The sequence below is a fragment of the Equus caballus genome, chromosome 25 (genome assembly GCF_041296265.1).
Source record: "Equus caballus isolate H_3958 breed thoroughbred chromosome 25, TB-T2T, whole genome shotgun sequence".
NCBI classification, from domain to species: Eukaryota; Metazoa; Chordata; class Mammalia; order Perissodactyla; family Equidae; genus Equus; species Equus caballus.
The window spans coordinates 44,448,669-44,470,534 of record NC_091708.1 but is presented as its reverse complement, the minus strand read 5'-3'; the positions used below and the strand labels follow the sequence as shown (position 1 = coordinate 44,470,534).

At 55.9% G+C, this 21,866-nt stretch overlaps 2 protein-coding genes across 5 annotated transcripts in view; one reads left to right on the top strand and one right to left on the bottom strand.

The window, feature by feature from the left end:
• Window positions 1–15,495, top strand: part of BRD3 (bromodomain containing 3) — a 68,535-nt gene extending 53,040 nt beyond the window's left edge. For 3 of the 4 annotated variants that reach the window (XM_023629274.2, XM_023629273.2, XM_023629275.2), the window contains exons 7-12: window positions 707–835; window positions 3,013–3,204; window positions 4,529–4,770; window positions 8,452–8,744; window positions 9,893–10,021; window positions 12,087–15,495. In XM_023629274.2, coding sequence (XP_023485042.1) covers window positions 707–835; window positions 3,013–3,204; window positions 4,529–4,770; window positions 8,452–8,744; window positions 9,893–10,021; window positions 12,087–12,202 — 1,101 coding nt within the window. In that variant the 3' untranslated portion in view covers window positions 12,203–15,495. The remainder of the gene's footprint in view (window positions 1–706; window positions 836–3,012; window positions 3,205–4,528; window positions 4,771–8,451; window positions 8,745–9,892; window positions 10,022–12,086) is intronic. The other variant, XR_002803988.2, reaches the window with a different exon arrangement.
• A 1,742-nt stretch (window positions 15,496–17,237) lies between these two features.
• BRD3OS (BRD3 opposite strand) lies at window positions 17,238–20,039 on the bottom strand. The gene is given in 4 exon segments (NM_001433646.1): window positions 17,238–19,052; window positions 19,165–19,260; window positions 19,398–19,442; window positions 20,002–20,039. A coding segment is annotated over 1 exon segment (255 nt). The 5' UTR covers window positions 18,440–19,052; window positions 19,165–19,260; window positions 19,398–19,442; window positions 20,002–20,039; the 3' UTR covers window positions 17,238–18,184.
• Window positions 20,040–21,866: the final 1,827 nt, after the last annotated feature.

Genomic DNA, 21,866 nt, shown 5'->3' with positions numbered 1-21,866 from the left:
TGCTGTAGCAGAGCATGGGCCCCAGGAAACCCAACAAGAGGTCCCTGACTAATGACCTCTACTTGAACCCATCCAGGCATGGGGAGCTCGTTCCTCACCAAGCGGTCGCCCCTCCATCTGCTCCGACTGTCAGCTCATTCTTAGCTGCCGCCTTGTGGGGTCCCTCACTGCTCACACTTCTGTCCTCCACATGCAGTGTGCCTGTTGTCTTGCCCCCACCAACCCATCCTGTCCCACTGGGGCGGCCTGGATGACCGGTGCTTCTGTGAGGGGCGGGCTGCTAACAGCGCCTGGATTCTCACGGAGAAAAAACTCCGAGTCTCACTCCGTGAGTGAGCAAAACCCCAGAGCTGCAGAGAGCAGCTTTGGACTGAAGTTCCTCGGTACCCCCCGAGCTCCTATCGTCATGACGTCAGTGTGTGAAAAATTACCCAGTGTGTAGAGTGGGAGACGGGCGAGGAAGGATGAGTGGGGGCTGCAGGAGCTGGGAGGTCTCGCTGAGCACCTTTTCCCTGCAGCCAGGGCGTCTGCCTCTCGGCGGCCTCCCAGACCCTCCCTCCAAGCCCTCAAGCCCCACTTCCACCCTCTCTCTGGGCTCCCACGTACGAGGTCCTGGGGTTTGTCCGTGGACGTGCAGAGGGTCTGGTGTCCGTTTGGCTGAGGTCTGGAATGCCAGACCTCACGCCCTGTCCCCCGTGTGTTACAGAAGAAGATGGACAGTCGCGAGTACCCAGACGCACAGGGTTTTGCAGCTGACATCCGGTTAATGTTCTCCAACTGTTACAAATACAACCCCCCAGACCACGAGGTGGTGGCCATGGCCAGGAAGCTCCAGGTAACCTGAGGCGCTCTCGGGGGCGGGCCTTCTGGGCGCAGGTGGGATCAGAGCTCAGGGTGGGCCCCCAGGGAAGATGCAGGCGTCCCAGAGAGCATCCAGTTGGGGAAGGGGACTCCGCTTCCAGGGAAGTGAACAGGCCGGCCTCTGCCTTTCGGGAGCCGCGCACTCAGGCTGCGGCAGGGAGCCCTCCGGGGGCCGGCGCGCATTCTAGCTGGGACAGGGAAAGAAGCAGCGTCTGTGCTCTGCAGCTGCACTGGCTGACGGCTCCAGCACGAGCCCGTCGGCGAGGCCTGTGGATGCCATGTCAGATGACAGTTGTTTGTGCAACCTTATGCTTTCCTGACAATAGAACAGACGGCATGCTGGGGAGAATGTGGGGCCAGAGGGAAGCCCGGGCTGGCCTCCAGTGCAGGCACCCGCACACATGCACACGTTTCTCATACAGAGATGCGCACGCACTCATGCGATGTCCTGCCCCAGTCTGGGTGCTGCCCGGGTGTTCCTGCATGGTCAGTACTCAGAATCCATTCTTACTCCTCCTTATGATCACCTGGGTGGGCTGTCGCTTTTATAAATAACAGCTCCAAGATTATGGATGTAATGTAACCAGAAGATTTTCTTTTTGGAAAAAAGAGCAAAAATTGAGGAGCTATATCCTCTTCTAGTAGTTTTTCTTTTTGCTGGACCCAGCATGTTTGTTCTGTAAGGCATTCCTAGTCCCCTGCTCAGAATCCCTTTGAAGACCCTGGGAAGTAGCTTGTGGTGTCGTCCTTGATGATGCAGGACCCAGACGAGGAATGAGGGGGACGCCTTTTTCCATGCTGCTGGGTCCTGCTGACATTCCTACCGTCCTCCTGCCTGCGGGTCCCCCCGAAGGCCTGTCCCAGGCTCTGGCTGCTGCACGCGGCCCTCTGTGTTCCCCGGGGGAACATGGCAGAGTGGTCCTAGTGGTCCCAGTACGCCCAGAGGAAGCCACCAAGGCCTGTGGTTTTGTACTGAGACCATGAGACCGTACCCACTGTGTCTTGAAGCCAAAAGACTTCTTGTGAAAGGCCACGCTGCCTTTGCTCCATGACGGTCCTGAGCCTGGTAACTTCCTTACTGGGCGGGCCGGGCAGCGCTGGCAGCAGACCGGGCGAGCGAGCAGAGCCAAGGCCCAGCGGCCCTGACTGTTCCTGCAAAAAGTGGTTCTGAGCAGTCTGGCCACAGAGGCTGAGAATCTTGGTCACCAATGGCTGTTTAGTACTGCACTGTTCTTGTGTATAAATGGAGCTCTGGGTTGGAGCCCAACACTGAAGCAGCCTGAAGTAAGTGCCCCTCGAGGCTGTTTACTGAGAGCAGGCCAATCGGTGGCTCTGTGTGTGAGCATCCCTCTGAGGGTGTCTTCACCCCAGGAGGAGAGTCTGGGGGACTAGAACCCAGAAGGGGTGCTTCCAGGAGCTGGACCCCTGATCAGTGGGGTCGCACCTTATATGTGTGAGCCGCTGTGGATTCCGGTGTGTGAGCTTGGCAAAGAGAAGTCTGCCCTTCTGGCCTCATGGCCACTCATCCCCGTCTGAAATGAACCTGGATCCCAGGGGGAGGGGACGTTTGTTGAGAGTGCTCCTGAGGGCTTAGGTCCTGCTGGGAGCAGCTGGCAAGGGTGTTCCAAAGCCACTTTTGACGGGACAAGACTTCTGGCTTTTGAGTCAACTTTGGGACCTAACTCGGACTGAGAGGTGAAGCTACAGTAAAGTCACAGAGGGGAGACGGGAGACTGAACCGGCTCCCAACCCGGTGTCTGGGGGCCCCTGTGAGGGGTCAGAGCTCAAAGGAAGATGCTCCAGCTGTTTCACAGTAGGTGGCAGCCTCGCAGAGCCTCAGACCCGGAGGCTGAGAGGACAACAGATTTGTGGCAGGATGCTTGCGTGTTTAATAAAGGGAACTTGCATGCCAGTTCCGAGGAGGCTGCATCTGTGGCTGTTGGTCCCATGTCCCCTGCCCCACACTCAATGCCTGGAGCAGGAGAGACTGAGAGCAGGCTGGGGGGCGACCCAGGCCCCTGAGGAGACTGGCCGCAGTCTCCTTGCAGGGCCTGACCTTCCGAGCCGCCGGGCATCCCAGGGATGCTGGGACCACTCCAAGGGGACTGCCCCATGGGCGTCAGGACCTCAGGCGCCCCTCCCCTCCCGCAGGACGTGTTTGAGATGCGGTTTGCCAAGATGCCGGATGAGCCCGTGGAGGCGCCCGCGCTGCCCGCCCCCGCGGCCCCCGTGGTGAGCAAGGGCACCGAGAGCAGCCGCAGCAGCGAGGAGAGCTCCTCGGACTCGGGCAGCTCGGACTCGGAGGAGGAGCGGGCCACCAGGCTGGCGGAGCTGCAGGAGCAGGTGAGCGGCCAGGGTCGGGCCCGCGGACTACAGGGGCTGACGGGGGGCTGAGGCAGGACCACGGCCCAGCTCTGGCCTGGTGCTAGGCCCGCCCTGTTGACCCAAGGTCTGCCCTGTTCCTTCCTCTCCACGAGCTGCAGTGACCCTGACTGCAGTGTCGCTGGGTGGAGACCCAGGGAAGGCGTCAGCTCCAAGCCCCCCTTGGTGGTGCTGCAGGCCTGGGGTCACGATAGCCTGCCTTGTGTCTGGATGTTCCTGGAGCCCTGATGGGCCCTGAGGGCCTCACCTTCTCTAGAAAAGTCAGGGAGGCTCGTGCAGTCTGTTGCAGTGGGGCGGGCGCAGGCTCCACGGTTCCCACCTCAGCCTCTGACCACCTGTAAGCCTGCTGGGCCCGGCTTCTCTACTTCTCTCTCTTCTCTACTTCTCTCTCTTCGTTTGCAAAATGGGACTAATGCTCCCTCCACTTAGAGTTGTTTTACGATGAATTAAGAAAAACATCAATTGTTTTCCCTAGTGTCTGGCAGCCAGCAGGTACCCATTTCTGGGGCCTCCGAGCAGGGAGAACAAGCAGAGCAGACTGGCCCCGCAGGCCCCAAAGTGGGGCTGGGTGTTTGACCCTGAGCTGAGCCTCGCTATAGGGGGCGCTGCAGGGTGGATGCTTTTGAGAAGCGGCCGCCAGGCTCTGAGCGCAGTGCTCGCTCAACTCCTCTGCCTACTGGAGGCTGGAGACGCGATTCCTCACCGGACGGTGTGCTCATGGTGGCCCCTGCGCCTGGGGTTGGGGGGGGGTGGGTTGCAGAAACGAGCGGTGTGTGAGCACTCACCACGCCACCAGGTGCGTTTTGGATAAACTCAATAAACCGTAGTTGCTGGCACTGGATCCTTTTGATCCTGTGGGCCTGCCGCGTCTGATCCACACGGCTTCCCCAGAGCAGCTGTTGCCAGTTTGCTTCGTGCAGGCGCTTAAACTTCCTCATCTAGAGAGTCTTTCTCGTCTGAAAAGTAAAAACTAATCAGGAGAGCAGTAGCTCCCGTTTACCGAGTCCTTACCGTGCCCTGCCCGTGCCGCGCATCTCCCCAGGCCCATCTCGTCGTCTCCGCCACCTGTGAGCTGCGCACCTTCCACTCCCTCTGCCCAAGGAAACCGAGGCCCAGCAGACCCAGCAACCTCCCTGCGGCACAGGGGTGGGGAGGGGCGGGGCCCAGGGGCCCCAGGCGCACCTCCCGCCCAGTCGAGGCAGCGCCAAGGGCGCCCCGTGCCCATCCCCACCGTTTCCCCCTTGGGCCAGCCCCGGGCAGGCCACTCATGTCTGCTCTTTTCCAGCTGAAGGCCGTGCACGAGCAGCTGGCCGCCCTGTCTCAGGCCCCGGTGAACAAACCAAAGAGGAAGAAGGAGAAGAAGGAGAAGGAGAAGAAGAGGAAGGACAAGGACAAGGACAAGGACAAGGACAGGCACAAGGCCAAGTCCGAGGACGAGAAGAAGGCCAAGGCGGCCCCGCCCAGCAAGCAGGCCCAGCAGAAGAAGGCTCCCGCCAAGAAGGCCAACAGCACGACCACAGCCAGCAGGTGGGCTCCGGCGCCGGCCTGGCCCTCCACGAGCCCAGTGCTGCTCGCCGTGGGTGCTCGTGTGGCCGAAGGGGTGCTGCGTGTGGGACTCTGCGCTGGGGCTGCGAGTCCTGGTGGCTCAGAGACGGCTTTCACGTGGAAAACAGGGTGGGGGTGGTGGTCCTTGTCTCATCCGCCTCATGGGGCGACCGCGGGGACCAGACGAGATCTCTGCCGGGAAGATATGGGCTCCAGAGGGTGCTGCTCAGCTGTCCGTGGGGCTGGCCCTGTATCACAGCCATTGGAGTGGTCACACTGCCTGGCAGAGACCTCTGCTTCTCGAAGCTTTGGGGACATTTTCCAGATCTGGGCCCAGGAGTTTTATTTTGGGGGCATTGGGCCTTGGTGGCGTGGGCTCCTGGCACCCCATTCCTGGCTCGCCTGGTAGGCAGAGGGTTGCTGGTGGACTCGTGTCTTGGCACAGATCCAGCGCCCTGGTCCATCCACCTTCTGACTTAGCTCCTGCCGTGGCCGGCACTGCCCTCAGGAATGCCTGCCGTAGACAAGCAGGGACCATGGGAAGATGAGGACGGTGGGGAGGGCGTTTAGGGCCAGGGTGCCTCTCCCGGCAAGGTAGGGGGAAGGCTTCCCAGGAGCAAGCTGGAGAGCAGAGGGTGGGGACAGGTTCCAGGAATCAGGCACAGCAGGTACAAAGCCATGGAGGCCAGTGGACACGTTCCTTGTGGGGATTAGGACAAGACTAGCACCCCTGAAGAGCAGAGATGGGGTTGGGAGGAGCGGGGGTGGGTTGAGGCTGCTAAGGTTGGCTGGCTTTGTGGGGGTGTTTCGGTTTTATTCTCCGAGCAAATGGAGGGGAGTCAGGAAGTATTTAAATGTGGAGAGTGGGGGCTGGCCCAGTGGCGTAGTGGTGAAGTGCACACTTTCCGCTTCTCGGTGGCCCGGGGTTCGCCAGTTTGGATCCTGGGTGCGGACATGGCATGGTTTGGCAAGCCATGCTGTGGTAGGCATCCCACATATAAAGTAGAGGAAGATGGGCACGGATGTTAGCTCAGGACCAGTCTTCCTCAGCAAAAAGAGGAGGATTGGCAGATGTTAGCTCAGGGCTAATCTTCTTCCGGGCGGGGGGGGGGCGAAATGTGGAGAGTGGATTAGCGGGAGGCAGGAATGGGAGAAAGGAGGCCCCTTTGGAGGCGGTTGGGGTTATGCAGGCAGAAGAGGTCGGCAAGGCGTGGAGGTGGCAGTGGGTGGCTGTGAGAGCCGTTTGGGAGGCAGAAGGGACCAGTCTGTGCCTGGAAGGAGGAGGAGGGAGGGGCACGCGGAGCCAGGGGCTCTGGCTTTGGCAGCTGGGCAGACAGTGGTGCCATCAACATAGGGCAGTGGGCATGGACAGGGGTGCCCGTCCCCCCTTTCTTCCTGCTTTTGGAGGAGGAGGCAGAAGTCAGTTTTTCTTGTACTGTCTCTGTCTGGTTTGGGTATCAGTATAATGCTGGCCTCAAAAATGAGTTGGGAGGGGCTGGCCCAGTGGCACAAGGGTTAAGTTGGCGTGCTCCAGCTTTGGTGGCCTGGGGTTCACTGGTTTGGATCCCAGGCGTAGACCTATGCACTGCTTGGCAAGCCATGCTGTGTGGTAGGTGTCCCACATGTAAAATAGAGGAAGATGGGCACGGCTGTTAGCTCAGGGCCAGTTTTCCTGAGCAAAAAGAGGAGGATTGGTGGCAGATGTTAGCTCTGGGCTGATCTTCCTCAAAGAAAAAAGAAAAAAAATGAGTTGGGAAGTGTTTCCTCCTCTTCTGTTTTCTGGGGTAGATTTATAGAATTTATATTAATTCTTAAATGTTTGATAGAATTCACCAGTGATACCATCTGGGTGTGGAGTTTTCATTGTTGGGAAGCTTTTAACCATGAATTCAGTTCTTTTGATACACGTGGGACTAATCAGGTTGTCAGTTGAGTTTTGGTGGTTTGTGCCTTTCAAGACGTTGCTGCATTTCATCTAAATCATGGTGGGCACGAGTTGTTGGTGGTTTTCCCTTCTCCTTTGATGTCTGTAGGGCCTGTAGTGATGTGTCCTTTCTTTCCTTCCTGATTTTGGTAATTTGTGTCTTTTTCTTGGTGAATCTGGAGAGAGACTGATCAGCATTCAACGAACCAGCATTTGATTTCACTGCTTTTCCTCTGTTTTCACTTTCTTTCATTTCTGATCTTATTTTTACTGTTTCCTTTTGCCTACTTTGGACTTAATTTGCTGTCCTTTTTCTAGCTTCCTGAAGTAGAAGTTCAGATTATTGATTTGAGACCTTCTTTTCTAATCTAAGCTTTCTGCTTTAGCTGCACCCTACTAATCTGATATGTGGTGATTTCATTGAGTTCAAAATCTTTTCTAATTCCCCTTCAGACTTATTCTCTGACCATGGGTTATTTAGAAGTATGTTGTTTAATTTCTAAATATTTGGAGATTTTTTTCAGATATTTTTCAGTTATTGATTTCTAGTTTAATCCCAGTAGGGTCAGAGAACGTACTTTATATGATTTCAGTACTTTTAAATTTGTTAACATTTATTTTATGACCCAGAATATGGTCTATGTTGATGAGTGTTCCATGTGTGCTTGAAAAGAATGTGTGTTCTCCTGTGGTTGAGGGGAGTGTTGTGTATGTCGGTTGGGGAAAAAATCTTAAAAGCAGACAAAAAACATGTAATTTGGGTTAATTTGGTTGATGGTGTTGTTGGGGTCTTTTCTTTGCTTGCCAGTTTGTTTTGTTAATTACTGAGAGAGAATCACTGAATTCTCAAACTTTGTGGGTTTTTCTGTTTCCCTTTGTTCTATCAGATTTCGCTTCGTATCTTTTAGAGCTTGGTTTTTAGATGCGCACACATTTAGGGTTGTGATGTTTTCTTGGTCAGTTGACCCTTTTATCATTTGCAGCAGCCCTCCTTTTCCTGATAATAGTCCTTTTGCTGGAGTCTACTTTGTCTGAAATTAGTGTAGCTACTGCCATTTTCTTTGATTGGTGTTTGCATGGTGTGTTTCCCCCATCTTTTAACCTACCTCTGTCATTATATTTAAAGTAGAGTTCGTGTAGGCAACATGTAAGTTGGGTCTTGTTTCTTACCCAACTTGACCATCTCTTTCTTTTACCTGGTGTGTTTAAACTGTTTCTATTCAATGTAATTCTGCTACAGTTAGATTTCGGTCTCTCATCTTCTTGTTTTCTGTCTGTTTTTTCTTCCTCTGTCCCCTTTCCTGCCTTCTTTTGGATTATTTGAATGGGGAGATCAGTTTTTGACCGGTTGAGTTTGAGATGCCTCTAGGGCGTTGAGGGGAGCTGACCCTGAAGGTTGTTTCCTGGCCGAGGCCTGGAAACCTGCTGGTGGGAGCAGCCTCTGCTCTGACCTCTGGAGCAGGGTCTTCCCTGTCTCTGGAGACACATGTGCCGTCCTCAGGCAGTTGACCTGGCTTCTTTACATGAGACATCACTTTGGGCCTGCCTGTAAGAGAGCCTGGTGGTCCTGGAGAGGAAGGGGGCCAGACAGAACAAGGGGTCAAGGGGTGGGGGCTCCATGGCGTGGGGACCGGCCCTCCACAGGAGGCAGGAGCTCAAGCTCAGCGGGTGTGGCGTAGGGGCTCCACAGGAGTGGGGGCAGGGCTCCATGCCACGATGCTCTTTGCCTTCTGCCTCAGACAGCCGAAGAAGGGTGGCAAGCAGGCCTCGGCCTCCTACGACTCGGAGGAGGAGGAGGAGGGCCTGCCCATGAGCTACGATGAGAAGCGCCAGCTCAGCCTGGACATCAACCGGCTGCCCGGGGAGAAGCTGGGCCGGGTGGTACACATCATCCAGTCCCGGGAGCCCTCGCTCAGGGACTCCAACCCCGACGAGATAGAGATTGACTTTGAGACTCTGAAACCCACCACTTTGCGGGAACTAGAGAGATACGTCAAGTCTTGTTTACAGAAAAAGCAGAGGAAGCCGTTCTGTAAGTTGTCGGGGCCCCGCCCACCCTGTCCTCTTCGCTCCTTCAGTAACAGGTGGAAAGCCGGGCAGCCCCCAGGGGTGGGAGTGGGTCGCTGCCTGCTGCCTTGCTCCCCGCCCATCCTCCCGCCTTGAGCTCTGAGGATACCTGTCTGCTCAGCGGGCGCAGCCCCCCTCCAGCCGGAGTGCTCCTTCCCCCTCTCTCGGGCAGGGGGTAGTGCTGTGCACCTTGGCCTCTGCTGGGCCAGGCAGGCACCCTGGGTTGGCCTGAGCCTCATTCATTCAGGTGCTAATTAAGGCCCTCGCCACTCGCCTTGCTGAGGCTGCAGGAGGGCCTGGGCCACAGGTGACCTCTGGTGGTCCCCTGCCAGCTGTTTTTTCCTGGGGAAGAGGGTCGAGAGTCCTCCTAGGACAGACCCCGGCACTGGGCCAGGCCCTCCCTGGAAGTCAGTGACTTCTCCAGATGGGAACAAGGCACTGCCTGGTCAGCAGGTCCTGGGGAGTGAGAGCAAGGGCAGGCCCGAGGTGGCCCTGTGGTGGCAGGAGAGCAGGGCCGCAGCCCCGGCCCTGAGGACTATGAGGCATGCCTGTGCCTGTGTGTGGCCTCTCGGGTGCTTGGTCCTCACTCACTCTGTGGGGCAGCGCCTTCTCCTGGATGGAGTGCTGCACGACCCCCTGCAGTCGCATCACGTTTGACCCTTGGTAAGTTGCCCGTGGACTCAGAGGTGGCAGCACAGATGTGCCAGGCAGCGGAGGCCGTGTGCGGGGCCGGCTCTGGGCTCACTGCTGAGGCCAAGAGTGAGGCTCAGCTCTGGTGAAGCAGGACCGGGAGTCAGAGGGTCAGGGTTCAGTCACGGCTCTGCCCTTCACCAGGGAGTGCTGGGGTCCCCAAGCCACACATGTCCCGTCCGTGCACCCGTCTGCTAGGGAGAAGGGTGTGTGTCACCTCAGGTTAGAGAAGGCTTTGCGTCTAGTGAGGGCTCAGCACGTGCCGGTGGGGCCTCCGTGTCATCCTGCTCGCTTTACCCCTCGGGGAGCTCGGTGTCCACCCTGCGGTCAGGGCCAGGGCCGGGCACGTCCAGGGGGCTGGGGCCGTGCTGCCCGGAGCTGCCCCTGTGTGGGCCGCCGGCTGAGCCCCGCCTTCCTCTGCAGCGACAGGCGGGAAGAAGCAGGCGGCCAAGTCGAAGGAGGAGCTAGCTCAGGAGAAGAAGAAGGAATTGGAGAAGCGGCTGCAGGACGTCAGCGGGCAGCTGAGCAACAACAAGAAGCCGGCCAAGAAAGGTATTTGCTCCAGGTCCACGATGGGCGGGCGGCAGGCCGGGCTCCCCACTCCCTGTGCACGGTTCCTTCCCTGAGGCTCTTCACCTCCTGAGACCCCGATTTCCTTCTGTACCTGTGAACGGGGCTGGAACCCTGGCCCTGAAGGGGCTGAGCAGACGGAAGGCGTGTGGGAGGGCACCCTCTGCCAGAAGCCCCTGGAGAGGCTCTTGGGAATGGCCCACCTGGAGTCCTGCCCCGCAGCCTCCGTGGGTCCTGGCCCCTGCAGCGAGCTTTCTGGCTGCCCCCGGGCGGTCACACGAGTTCCCAGCCTGTTACCGACACCACAGGAGGGAGGCTCTGACTCCCAGCCCCCAGGCCCCTTTGTGGAGTGCAGGGTCTTATTTTAGGTGACAGGTGGTTTGAGTCCTTGCCTCCTTTCTCTGGACCCTGTAAGAAAGGGCAAATACCTTTTTCCTGGCCCCAGGGATGGGGGACACAGGTGGTAGTCAGCATTGGGATCCCGTGTCAGTGATCACGTAGCGGCCGGGTGCCACAGCCTTGCCAGCTCCTGCTTGCCCAGTGCCGAAACGGGGCTTGTGACCCTGCCCACTCCCACCGAAGGCTCGGAGGGTCCCCTGACATCACCCCTGGGAGGGGCAGAGCAGGTGGCTCCATGGTCACTGCTCAGCACCACCTGAGTGCTGGATGTCTTTCTAAGTCAGCCCCCCCACGCACACAGCCCGTCAGCCCCTCTGAGTCAGCCCCTCTGAGTAGGGCACACTCGTGTCTTCCCGTCTCTGGGATACTCACCTAGTCTTGGTGATCTCTGAGCTTTTACTCACACTTGTGACACTGAGTGTCTGGGGTTTCTCACACCAGCTCTCCGATCTCTGATACCAGCTGGGTGTCCAACAATTCTGTTCAGTTCTGACACTCTCTCCTCAGAGTTAGCGCGGACCCTGCAGGTGAAGGGCCCAGCCCCACAAGACCACCCCGACCTGGGACGCCAGGTGCAAGTCCCGGCCGCCCGAACCTCTGACCCACGGGCTATAAGCCGGGGGTTCCCACGACCCCCTCCTCAGGTTCGATAGTTTCCTAGAACAGCTCACAGAACTCAGGAAAGCACTTTGCTTGCTATTATGGTTTATCGTAAAGGATAGAAATCAGGAACTGGGGCCGGCCCGGTGGCGCAGCAGTTAAGTGCGCACGTTCCGCTTCTTGGCGGCCTGGGGTTCGCCGGTTCGGATCCCGAGTGTAGACATGACACCGCTTGGCACGCCATGCTGTGGTAGGCATCCCACATATAAAGTAGAGGAAGATGGGCACAATGTTAGCTCAGGGCCAGGCTTCCTCAGCAAAAAGAGGAGGACTGGCAGTAGTTAGCTCAGAGCTAATCTTCCTCAAAAAACAAAAAAAAAAGAAATCAGGAACTGCCGAATGGAAGAGACACATGGGGCCAGAGATGGGGGCGCAGAGCGTCGCGCTCCCAGCCCTGCACGTGCTCATCCGCCAGAAGCTCTCCAATCAGGTTATTAGAGTGCCCCATCTCCAGTACCCTCCCTTCCGCGGAGTTGGGAGTGGAGGGGCTGAAGTTCCCCCTCCAGTCACTCCGTCTTCCTGGGGGCTCTGGGGCCTCCACCCCGAGTCACTCATTTGCATAAACTCAGGTGTGATCCACAGGGGCTCCTTATAGATGACAGAAGACATCCTCATCACTCCGGGATTTAGGGGTTCTGTGCCAGGAACCGGGGCAAAGACCCAGTAGATTTCTTATAATGCCACAACCTCGTTAATGCAGTAATTCATTTCAACAAACATTTGTTAATATTTATTAAACAACGGAGCCAAGAAACGAGTGCGTTGTGGCCTGTGATGTGGTGGTGTGAAGCCAGTGGCTGTTCTGGAAAAGCCTGTGTTGATGCGGGCGTTGCCAGGCGAAGGGGGGCGAGTGGAGTGGGCGCTCACCTGCTGTGTCTCCCGCAGAGAGACCGGGCTCGGCGCCCGCGGGAGGGCCTGTGTTGATGCGGGCGTTGCCAGGCGAAGGGGGGCGAGTGGAGTGGGCGCTCACCTGCTGTGTCTCCCGCAGAGAGACCGGGCTCGGCGCCCGCGGGAGGGCCATCCCGGCTCAGCAGCAGTAGCTCCTCCGAGTCCGGGAGCAGCAGCTCCAGCGGGTCCAGCTCCGACAGCAGCGACTCGGAATGAACCCCGGCCTCACACAGGACAGAACAAAGCCAGTGGCTGTCGCACGCGGAGACTCTGCAGTGTTCCCTCGATGGTTAATATACTACTTTTGTCCCATGGTGTGCAGGTTTTCTTTTTAACTCAGTGTTACGGTATCTTCCAGTTTGTGCTTTCATAGGTCAAAGGTCTTTTCGTGTGTCCACTAGACTTTATGAGACGGGGGGGATCTGCATAAAGTCTGCTCTTCGTAACTGAATCCAGTGTTGGGGGATGACAACTTCAAATGCTAATAACCTGATAACCATAGAAAAACACGTCAGACGTGATCGGAAGGCTCTTGCAGTCTCTCTTTTCTTACGCCCAGCCTGGTCTGTAGCTGCAGGGAGAATTTTCTCAAAGGGAGTTTCTCTGAAATGGTACTGCATCGGAGAGCTGCTGGCTCGGCAGACAGGTGTTGTCTTTGTCATTCGGGCCGAGCTCTGACTCTAGTGTCGAGGGGTCACCTCTTTCTGCGGGGGCTGAAGACATACGTGCCTGCTGTGGGGACCAGGGCTGGGCTAAGCGAGGGGTCCTCGTGGCCCCTGTGAGAGCTTGTGCGGGTGGGCGACAGGCGGGGGTGGAGTGCAGCGGGGTGCTGAGTTCCTCTGATGTGTGCGATGTCGGGAGCTCCTGGGAGGGAACACAGTGGCTGCGTGTGCAGCGCGCAGGTTTCCATACACTGAAACTTTTACCTCAACTTAAAAAAAAAAAGAAAAGATAAAAAAAAAAAGGAGACTTTTTTGTAAGGTTCAGCAATTTTCTACGAAAGTCCAGCCCAATGTGTGCCCCTAACTTGTTAGCGCTGCCGCTCACTCCGGAACCACTTCCCAGTTTCATGTATATATGAATACTTTATTTATTAACATCATTGGTCATTTTTTTAAAAAAAGAAAAGAAAAACAAAACTGCGAAAGAGATGCATTAACAAAACTAGCAGATGCAGGCCCCTGAGGCGGTTTGCAGGGAGCCCGCCCGCCGGCCCTGCCTCCAGGTGCTAGCCTCGCTCCTGCCGGTGCTCAGTCCTGTCCGCGTGCACTCGCCCTGCGCTGGGCTTCGTGCAGGTTTGCGTTTTTTGTTCTTGTGTGTGTATGAAATTTGGAGATTTACAGGTATAGACAACTTCCAGCTGCAGCACATTCTAATTTTTTTATTTTCTTGGTTTAATTCTTTTGTATTCACTTCTGGTCTCTTTAGGACTGTTTTAAAAGAAATCAATTTAGGGAACCCCGGTTATATAATATAAACTTTGTAATCTGAGAGAAAAGAATGTATAGTAAATCTAAGTCTTGATTTTTAACTTTCTATTGTAAAAAAATAATAATAATAATATACAGAGTTTAACAGAAGGGTATGTTCTGGGTCTGTTTCCTGAGGCCGCCCTCTGGCCTTTGGGCACAGGGCTGCCCCACGCTGCCTGCCTAAGCCCTGAGCACGGTGACTTCGGCCAAGAACGCAAGGGTCAGCCTTCCAGGCCCCCAGACGGGGCGCCCGTCCCCGCCCAGCCTCCAGGCGAGGGGCTGAAGCCCCCGTGGCCCGATATGGTCTTCCAGCCGGCTGGCAGTGGCCGGGCAGGGCTCTCCCTGGCCCATCTTTCTCCAGGGGTGGCAGGGCCTCTGGCCCCCGAGGGTTCCCTCTCTGAAGACTCCACGGGGCTCCCTGCTCGAGCATCTGCCAGTTAGCACAGAAATGGCTGAAGCGCAGGGACTTCTCCCAGACACCCCTGGGAGGACTTCATGGAGGTGGGGGCTGGAGGTGGAGCCAGGGGTGGCCTGGCCTTTTGTCTGGTGGTGAGTTCTTTCTGCCAGCACTTCTGGATGGAGAGATGGACTAGTCATCAGTATCCTGATAGGTGGCAGTTTTTAAAAGAGTCATAAAATCAATTCAGATTCCACCAACCCTATGGCTGTGGAGCCCCTTGATGGATATAGAACTCTGCTGAGGCAAAGGATGGTGGATTACCATTTCTCTTACTGCTGGTGATTCTGACACTTGGTGAGTTTTGAGCCAGTTTGTTAAATTTTTAATTAAGTTTTGTTTGTAATAAAAATATAAATGGATTTTAAACTTGCCATTTTTTAAAGTTACCCTTGTTTTTCAAAGGTGTTTTCTAAACAGATCTTTAATGGAGTATTTAAAGTACGACTTTAAGGAATTAATACACGACAAAATCGACAGGTCTTAAAGCAGGATCTCGTTGGCAGTACGGAGCAAGTGCACATCTGGGGCGTAAGCAGACCTCGAGCAGACGGTGCCTGGAGGCGGGGCTCCGGGGGGCTCCTCTCCAGCTGCAGAGAGTCAGGGGCACCTGTGTGAGCCGACAGGCGGGGTGACGTCTGGCCCTAGAGTTTAGCCCAGCGGGAGCTTTCCAGAGCATTCCATCACCCGCTGGTCCTGTGTGAGCTGTGGCTTCTTGAACCGCCTCTGCTCTGTTCATCTGGAGAGAACCCGCCGCTGCGAGGGCGCACGGAGGGCCTGAGTGCGTGCCGGCAGTCGGAGCCGTTGGTGCTGCAGTCTTTAAGGCTTTCTGTCCAGGCTTCGAAACCCATTTCAGAGTTCGGGGCCCCTCGGCCCCTCGCCGTCAGCCTGTGGGCGTTTGCATTTCCTTTTCTCCGCGTCGGGAAGACGAGCAGAGCTGTTCCAGGGCCGCGAACTGGAGGGCGGGCGGCTCTGTGTGCTTCTCGAGAGGGGAAGGGAACCGCGTGCGAAGCAGGTTGGCCTCGCGTACAAAGTGGCTTTGACGGACGACACTCTCCGTGACCCGAGGGGGCCGCGGCGGGTGTGGACTCAGTTCCAGAGACCCTTGCTCGCGCTGGGCAGCGTCATCTTGCTTCCAAACTGTAAGCTGTGTTTTCTTTCTGTTTGTTTGGGTTTGTTCTTTTGCAAGTCTCACCTTCTGCGGCCGCGTGGGAGCGAACACCGCCCGCGGTCGAGAACTTGTTGCGTCCCACGTAGCCTGTGCTTAATACTGGCCTGACGCGTCCGGGAAGGTTTTCTTTTTTATATTTAAAATGTTACTTTTCTGTATGATGTGCATGCAAGTTTACCGTAACTTTTCTTAAACTTTTTAGTGCCGTTTCTAGTATATTCCTGTAAATGTCAGTTACTGAAAATGAGTCCAATGTAAGTAGTTTTAGCTTGTTTATTGCAATGCTGGCCTCAACACAACAGAATAAAAATGGTAGAAAGTACTCTTCGATGTTTCTGGTAATCATGGACCCTTCTCCTGGGGCATTTGTTTTTGTTTTCATAATAAAAGCAAAAAAGAAAAACCAAAAGCGGTGCCTTTTCCCGTGCTTTCTGGGTGGCCCCGCCTCTGGCCTGCGCGTGGGGAGACGCTCTGGAAGCAGCCCGGCTGGAGGCCCTCCCTGCTTGTCCCCCGCCGCTGCCTAACGGGCTGAGCTCCTCGTTCTTCCCGTCCTCAGACTCTTGGCAGGAATATGCAAAGCATCCAGAAGAGGTTCTCAAAAGCTGTGTACGGAGCTGAGGGCCTCATCCTGGGCGGGGAGGGGGGCACCAGGATTTGGGGAGTATCGTTTTTTGCCCCCCTACGAAAGTTAAAATCCCCTTTCTTTTCATTCAGTCGGTTCTCGGGACCCAGCTGCCCTCTTCGTAGAAAGGCAGGTTCTGTCACCTTCTGGTCCCACCTGGTCGTTCCTCCTCTCTGGGCACATCCCTTCCCCCCGCCCCGTGCCTCAGTCTGCGTGGAGGTGGTTTCGAGACAAGAGGCATCACATTCTTGTCCAGCTGGCCCAGTGGTAATTTCTGCAAAGTCACGTCAAACTGGAGTTTACACTGCTAGGCTTTCCACCACTCGGTACCGGACCCGGCCCAGAGCAGAGGCATCAGTGAAGAACGAATGAGGTGTCAAGGCAAACGAGACTTCTGACACTGTTCTCAGAATAGTCACGGCGGCTCCAGCCAGGCCTCACAGAGACATCCTGGGAAAAGGCTCTCGTTGGCCCGAGTCCAGGCCTCATGCCATCCCACCCCCAGCCTGTCAGCGGGCCCCCTCCCCACATTCCCTCTGCACGTGCCACCCTCGTCCAGACTCTCCCCTCTCTCATCCAGACCCGCCTCCCCCAGGACATCCCTAGCCAGCCGCCCAGGCTCCCCTCGGGCAGATGGTGGCTTCCTTCACTCCAGGCAGCTTAGTGCCAGCTGTCCTGCAGGCAGGCGGCCCAGTGCAGACTCCGCCGTGGCCGGTGCTTGTCCTCACAGGTGCTGCCTCAGCCCTTGGGGCTGACCCAACCACAGCGTGTTCTCAGGTTGGTTGAGGTATGGTGAGCGGCAGAGAGACGTTCCAGACAAGTCTCTTAAGTTTGCTTTCTCCCAAGCAGGACTTCCACTGAAGAGCTGCAAGGATGCTAACCAAACCTCTCTACCGGGCAATGCAGGTGTGGGGGCTCCTGGCACAGGCGAGCCCTTACTGCAGACTGTAGTGCTCTGTAGATGGGCTGGCTCCCCGCCAGCGCCGGGAGGCGATTCAGGAACTCTGACTTCAAGCCCCCCGACCTGAGGCAGCAGGCAAGCCGAGGATCCACGGCAAGGACCAGGCCTCTGGCTGGACATCTGGGGAACGCCGTCTGACCCAGCAGTTCCACTTCTAGGATGTCGTTTGCTAATGAACTTGCACAGCTGCAACCAGAACCATGCAGAGGGAAGCCGAGGACATGCCGTGTGTGTGGCAACAGTAGGAAGCATCTCTGCCCGCTGCGGGCTCCTGGGAGCGCCGCTAGTCAGGCGCCCAAGCCTGATGGAGACGCCGCTCTGTGCAGCTGAGCAAGAAAACCGCAGAGCCAGGTGCACGGTGCCAGGCACCTTGAGAATTACGCGGGATTGCATGCGCATGTGCGCGCAGCCCCAAGCGGGGGTCCCGGGGTGGCAGGGACTTCTGCTTTGCTTTATGCATTTCTGTATTGGGATTTTTAGCAGTCGTTAGATATTACTGTTATAAAAAGAACTGCAAGCCCAATTAAGATATTATGAACAAACATGAAAATAAGAGGAAGGAAGGAGGGAGAGTCCTAAAGGATGTTTATTTAGAAAAGAAAAATCAGCTTTGACAAAAGATACTTCCACATTTGCATAGCCACGCAGACTTTAATGACAGCAGACGGCAGAGCTTTTTAAAATGACTCATAGATGCTGCGTACACAGGTGGCCAAGGCTGCCTGTGCCCAGTAATGACCAACACACATAAAAGCCTGCAGACGGCGGGGTGGGCCGGTCGTGGAGCCCAGAGGCTGCAGGACTCCAATGTCAGTTGAGAACCTGCCATCTTCAGCCACCTGGTAAATCTGAAATTGCTGTAAGCAACTGATGTGGGACTTAAAAGTAATTTTTGGTTCCCTGAATGTTTCTTGGATGCACTTGCCCGCAAGCCTGAAGTACCTGGAAGCTAGCATATAAGCTACCACAGTGCGCTCATTCCACACGATGGTGGCTTTGGGAACTAGACTCAAAATACAAGTGCAGCAAAGTTCCCGTGGAAATGCTGCTGCCTCTGCCGCCGCCCGTTTCAGTTGCATCCACCCCCCCCCCCCGCCCCCGCCTGCAGTGAACTTCCGACCACACACGATGCCGATTCCTCACTTTTTTCTAGATCTGACCCATTCCTTACCAGGCAGGAGTGGATGCCAAAAACAACCTAGAGAAATATGAAAAGGTTGTTTGTAACCAGGGTGTCCCTCTCGCTTCATTTATTTGGAAGCTTGACAGATAAGCAGCATCCAGCAGTGCCCCGGGCCGGGCCGGGCCTGCTACGCTCAGAAGCTGAGGCGGGACCCTCACACGGATGCTGCGAGGCAGGACGCAGGGGACCCTTTCTGGGATCTCGGGTTCTTAGGCCACAGCTTGGTCTTCACGGTCACTATTCAGACTATCCCACTGAGGCCCAGATAGCAACAAAACAGCGGAATGAGACACAGGCCTGTTTTCCTCAGAGCCCTGGTTTTCATCTTGGAATTACATAATTGTGCAAAACTTGGACTGGCCCGTGTCCCGGGAGACCTCAAGCTTGTTTCTGTCCCGGACTAAGATGGCCTCGTTTCCATACTGTGAGTACCACATGCTTCGGCTCCTGCTCAGGTATGTCCCGGGTGGCACGGATTCCAGCTTCTGCTGCTGCTGCTGCCAGATGAGCAGGGAGGTGTCCCTGTACCGGAGCCGGGCATGGCCTTCAGACAGGGCTTTCTCTGCCAGCGGGACGCGGCCACTCATCCCTGGCCGCAACCTGCGCTCTTCTGGGCTCCTGCCCTCGCAGCCTCTCTGAGCCGGTCCTGCCGTGTGGACTGCTGCCCACTGCTTTGCACTAAATTCACTGCTGGACAAGTTTCTCCACCGCTGGGTGTGAGGAGTCCCTGTGTAACTTGAAGGCAGAAATGAGGAATTCAGGCCATTTGCAGGCAACAGCCTTAGGAGAGTTGTATTGCAAGGAGACTTGAGAGGAGTATCCTGAAAAGACACCTAAGAACCACATGGAGACAGCAGGTCAGAGTGGCGCCCTGGCTGCAGTGTTCCCAGGTAACAGCTGTGTGCACTTTACTAGGTGTGGAGTTTGCAGAGATGGGGCGCCCACCTCGGCGGGCCCTTGTCAGGTGTCTGCCTCGATGCTGACACCACAGCTTGGACTGCTTAGCTTCAAAAGATGTGTCCAGTGTCCTGAGTGAAAGGACATTGTACAAGGAGACAGCAGCTCCTAGCTGCCCCAAGCTGTGTGCGTGGGTCAGCTTTCAGCACAGCATGGGGGCTCTTCTGACACACGTCGGGTTTGGAACCAGCACTGTTCAGTTCTCTTTTTGTGGCTTGTCTTCAACTCTTCCCCAAGCTGGTGCTACAAAGAAATGAACGTGCTGTCAGGTGTTGGGGAGAAAAAGGCCGCAGTGGCAAAGGCGGGTTTAGGGCACAGAATCTTAACTCTGGGTCAGAGAGTGAAACCAAGCTACCTGTACGTTTCACTGTTCCAGTCTCTCTCAGTGATCCAGATGGTGAGCCTAATCCTGCTTCTTCTGTTAGCTAAGGGGCTGATCCTGGGGAACCACCTGTTGGAGCGTTAGTGTCTGTATCAGTGAAATAAATCCTAAGAACCCAAAGAGGCACAGGTTGCAGAGGAATGCTCCCAGACAAGCCCCTGCCCTGGGAGGGTGGCTGCCCATGCCGGCGATGGCCTGGTACTCACCCAACTACCAGCGCCTTCTTTCTGCTCCAAGCATCCAGGAGGCCCCTGGACCAGGAAGAAAAATGACGTCAGATGAAAAACGGAACAGGGAACCATCCACACCCCCCAAATGCTTTCCTGGCCATGCAAATTCATTTTTCCTTCTGTATGGCCGGCTGCCACTGAGTCCCTCACCGCCCGGCCTGCGCCCTGGATCCCCCCATGACACGGCCCAATTGTCTCCCCAGCATCCTGGGTTCCCTCCCCCCCGCGCCCGACACCCGTGCCCCCCATCGCCCGCCTGCGCCCTCCATCCCCCCGTGTCGCGTCCCCATGGCCTCCTGAGCATCCTGGGGCCCCCTCCTGCGTTCCCTCATCGCCTGGCCCGCGCCCTGGCTCCTCCGGTGTCACGTCCCCATTTCCTCCCCAGCATCCTGGGTCGCCCTCCTGCCCGATCCACGTCCCTCCATCGCCCGCCGGTACCCTCCATCCCCCCGTGTCACGTTCCCATTTCCTCCCCAGCATCCTGGATCCCCCTCCTGCCCGACCCGTGCCCCCCATTGCTGGTCGGCTCCCTGGGTGCCCCCATCGGCCGCGCCCCCCATCGCCGGCGCGCCCCCGTCACCCGCGCGCGGGGCCTCCGGGACGCGGGGGCGCGGGCGCGGGGCGGGGCGCGCAGGCCGGGGCGGTGCCAGTTGGCCTCGGGGCCGCGTCTCCATGGCAGCGCCGCAGGCCTGCCGAGCCGAGTGCCGAGGCCGGGCAGGCCGGCGCGAGGAGCCGGAGCCATCGATCGCGGCGCGGGGACCGGGAGCCGGGGGAGCGGCGCGGCCTGCGTCCTTGTCCTCGCTCCGCTGTCGTTGCCCCCGGCGTTTTATTGGCAGGAATTCTGGATTGCTGCTCGTGTACTTTCGCCGCTGCTGCTGCGATTGCTATTAGCATTCTTACTCCTAATAATCGATACAATTGCTTTTAATAATTTAATGTTGTCGCGGGCATCCTCTCTCAAAAATAGGTCTGGAATTCACCCACGTCGCCCAACCGGGATGGGTCTCCATCCTGCCATGAAAATTAGGTCTGTGTCCTTGCGCACCCACCTCCAGTCATGCTCCAATCACACTGTCGTGTGGTGGGCGTCCTTTCCCTCCCCGGTTTCCTTTTTACGGTTTCCCCCGGTGCCAGTTAAGAAAATCGACGTGCCGCCCTCCGTGGAACAGTGACCCCACCTGTAGAATGCGCGTGCTGTGCGAGGACGCGGAGCACTGACCAGATCTGACTACATGCCGGCCGTGCATCTGTCTCAGCACATTTCAAAGCACTTAGATCGCACGTAAACAGGGCCACAGGAGAAATAGTCTATACAGCAATAAAAAGATGTCTGGAAGGAAACCCGTATATTTGATCGTTAAGAAATATATTTCTAGGGGCCGGCCAGTGGAGTAGCTGTTAAGTTCCGGTAAAGGCAGCCCAGTTCTCGGGTTCGGATCCACAGCGGACCTACGCCACTGTCAGCCATGCTGTGACCCGACCCACATATAAAGTGGAGGAAGATCGGCACAGATGTTAGCTCAGGGCTGAACTTCCTCAGCAAAAAAAAAAAAAAAAGAGAGAGAGAGAGAGAGAGAAAAGAAAAATATATTTCTAAATTTCTGATATGTCAAAGAGGAACTCACAATACAAATTTAAAAATATTTTAATTGAATGATGATAAAAATAGAGCATATCAAAACTTGTGGGATGCAGTTAAAGTCATGCCCAAGGGGGGAATTTGTACCTTAAAAGCGTATACTAGAAAATGTACACACATATGGTGCGTATGTGGAGTATGTGGAAACTGTCTGTGCTATCTTTGCTATTTTTCCATGTATCTAAAACTGTCTTAAATTAAAATTTAAAAGTTTATTTAAAAATAAGTGAAAAGAGAGTCACAGAGGTGAGAAGAAATTTGCAGTACATATCATTGATAGGGGACAGTGGGAAGACAGAAGTCACACCAATGATTTGATCAGAAAGAAATTAATAGAAGGAATTGTTTACTAGGTACAAAGTTGTTAACTAGGTAACTTTTAGGATAAAATAAGGCCTCTTAAGTGTCTCAGTACTTAAGTATTAAGTAGCAAGTGCAGGAAGCCGCTACCACCTCAAGGGCTAAAACCGAAAAGACAAGGGTGGAATTATGAAAACTTAGAGACGTAGAGGGACACCATGGAGCAGAAACTCAGACTTTTGAGGAGGGGACGCTGGTCGCTGGAGCTGGTGTCTGCCCTAAGAATAGGGTCGCAGACCCTGAGGATGGGGCGCCTGCCAGCTGCTGCCTCTGAGTGGCTGCAATGTGATAACATGGATTTTGCACTTGTTGGAAAAACTATAGAACGGATTGAGCGGCTGCTTCAGGAAAAAACGTGAAGAATGATTCTTGAGGGAACTGCAAACTGACAGGCAGCCGGCAGGAGGTGCAAGGAGGGCGCCAGCTCCCTCTGCCTCCTCCAGCTC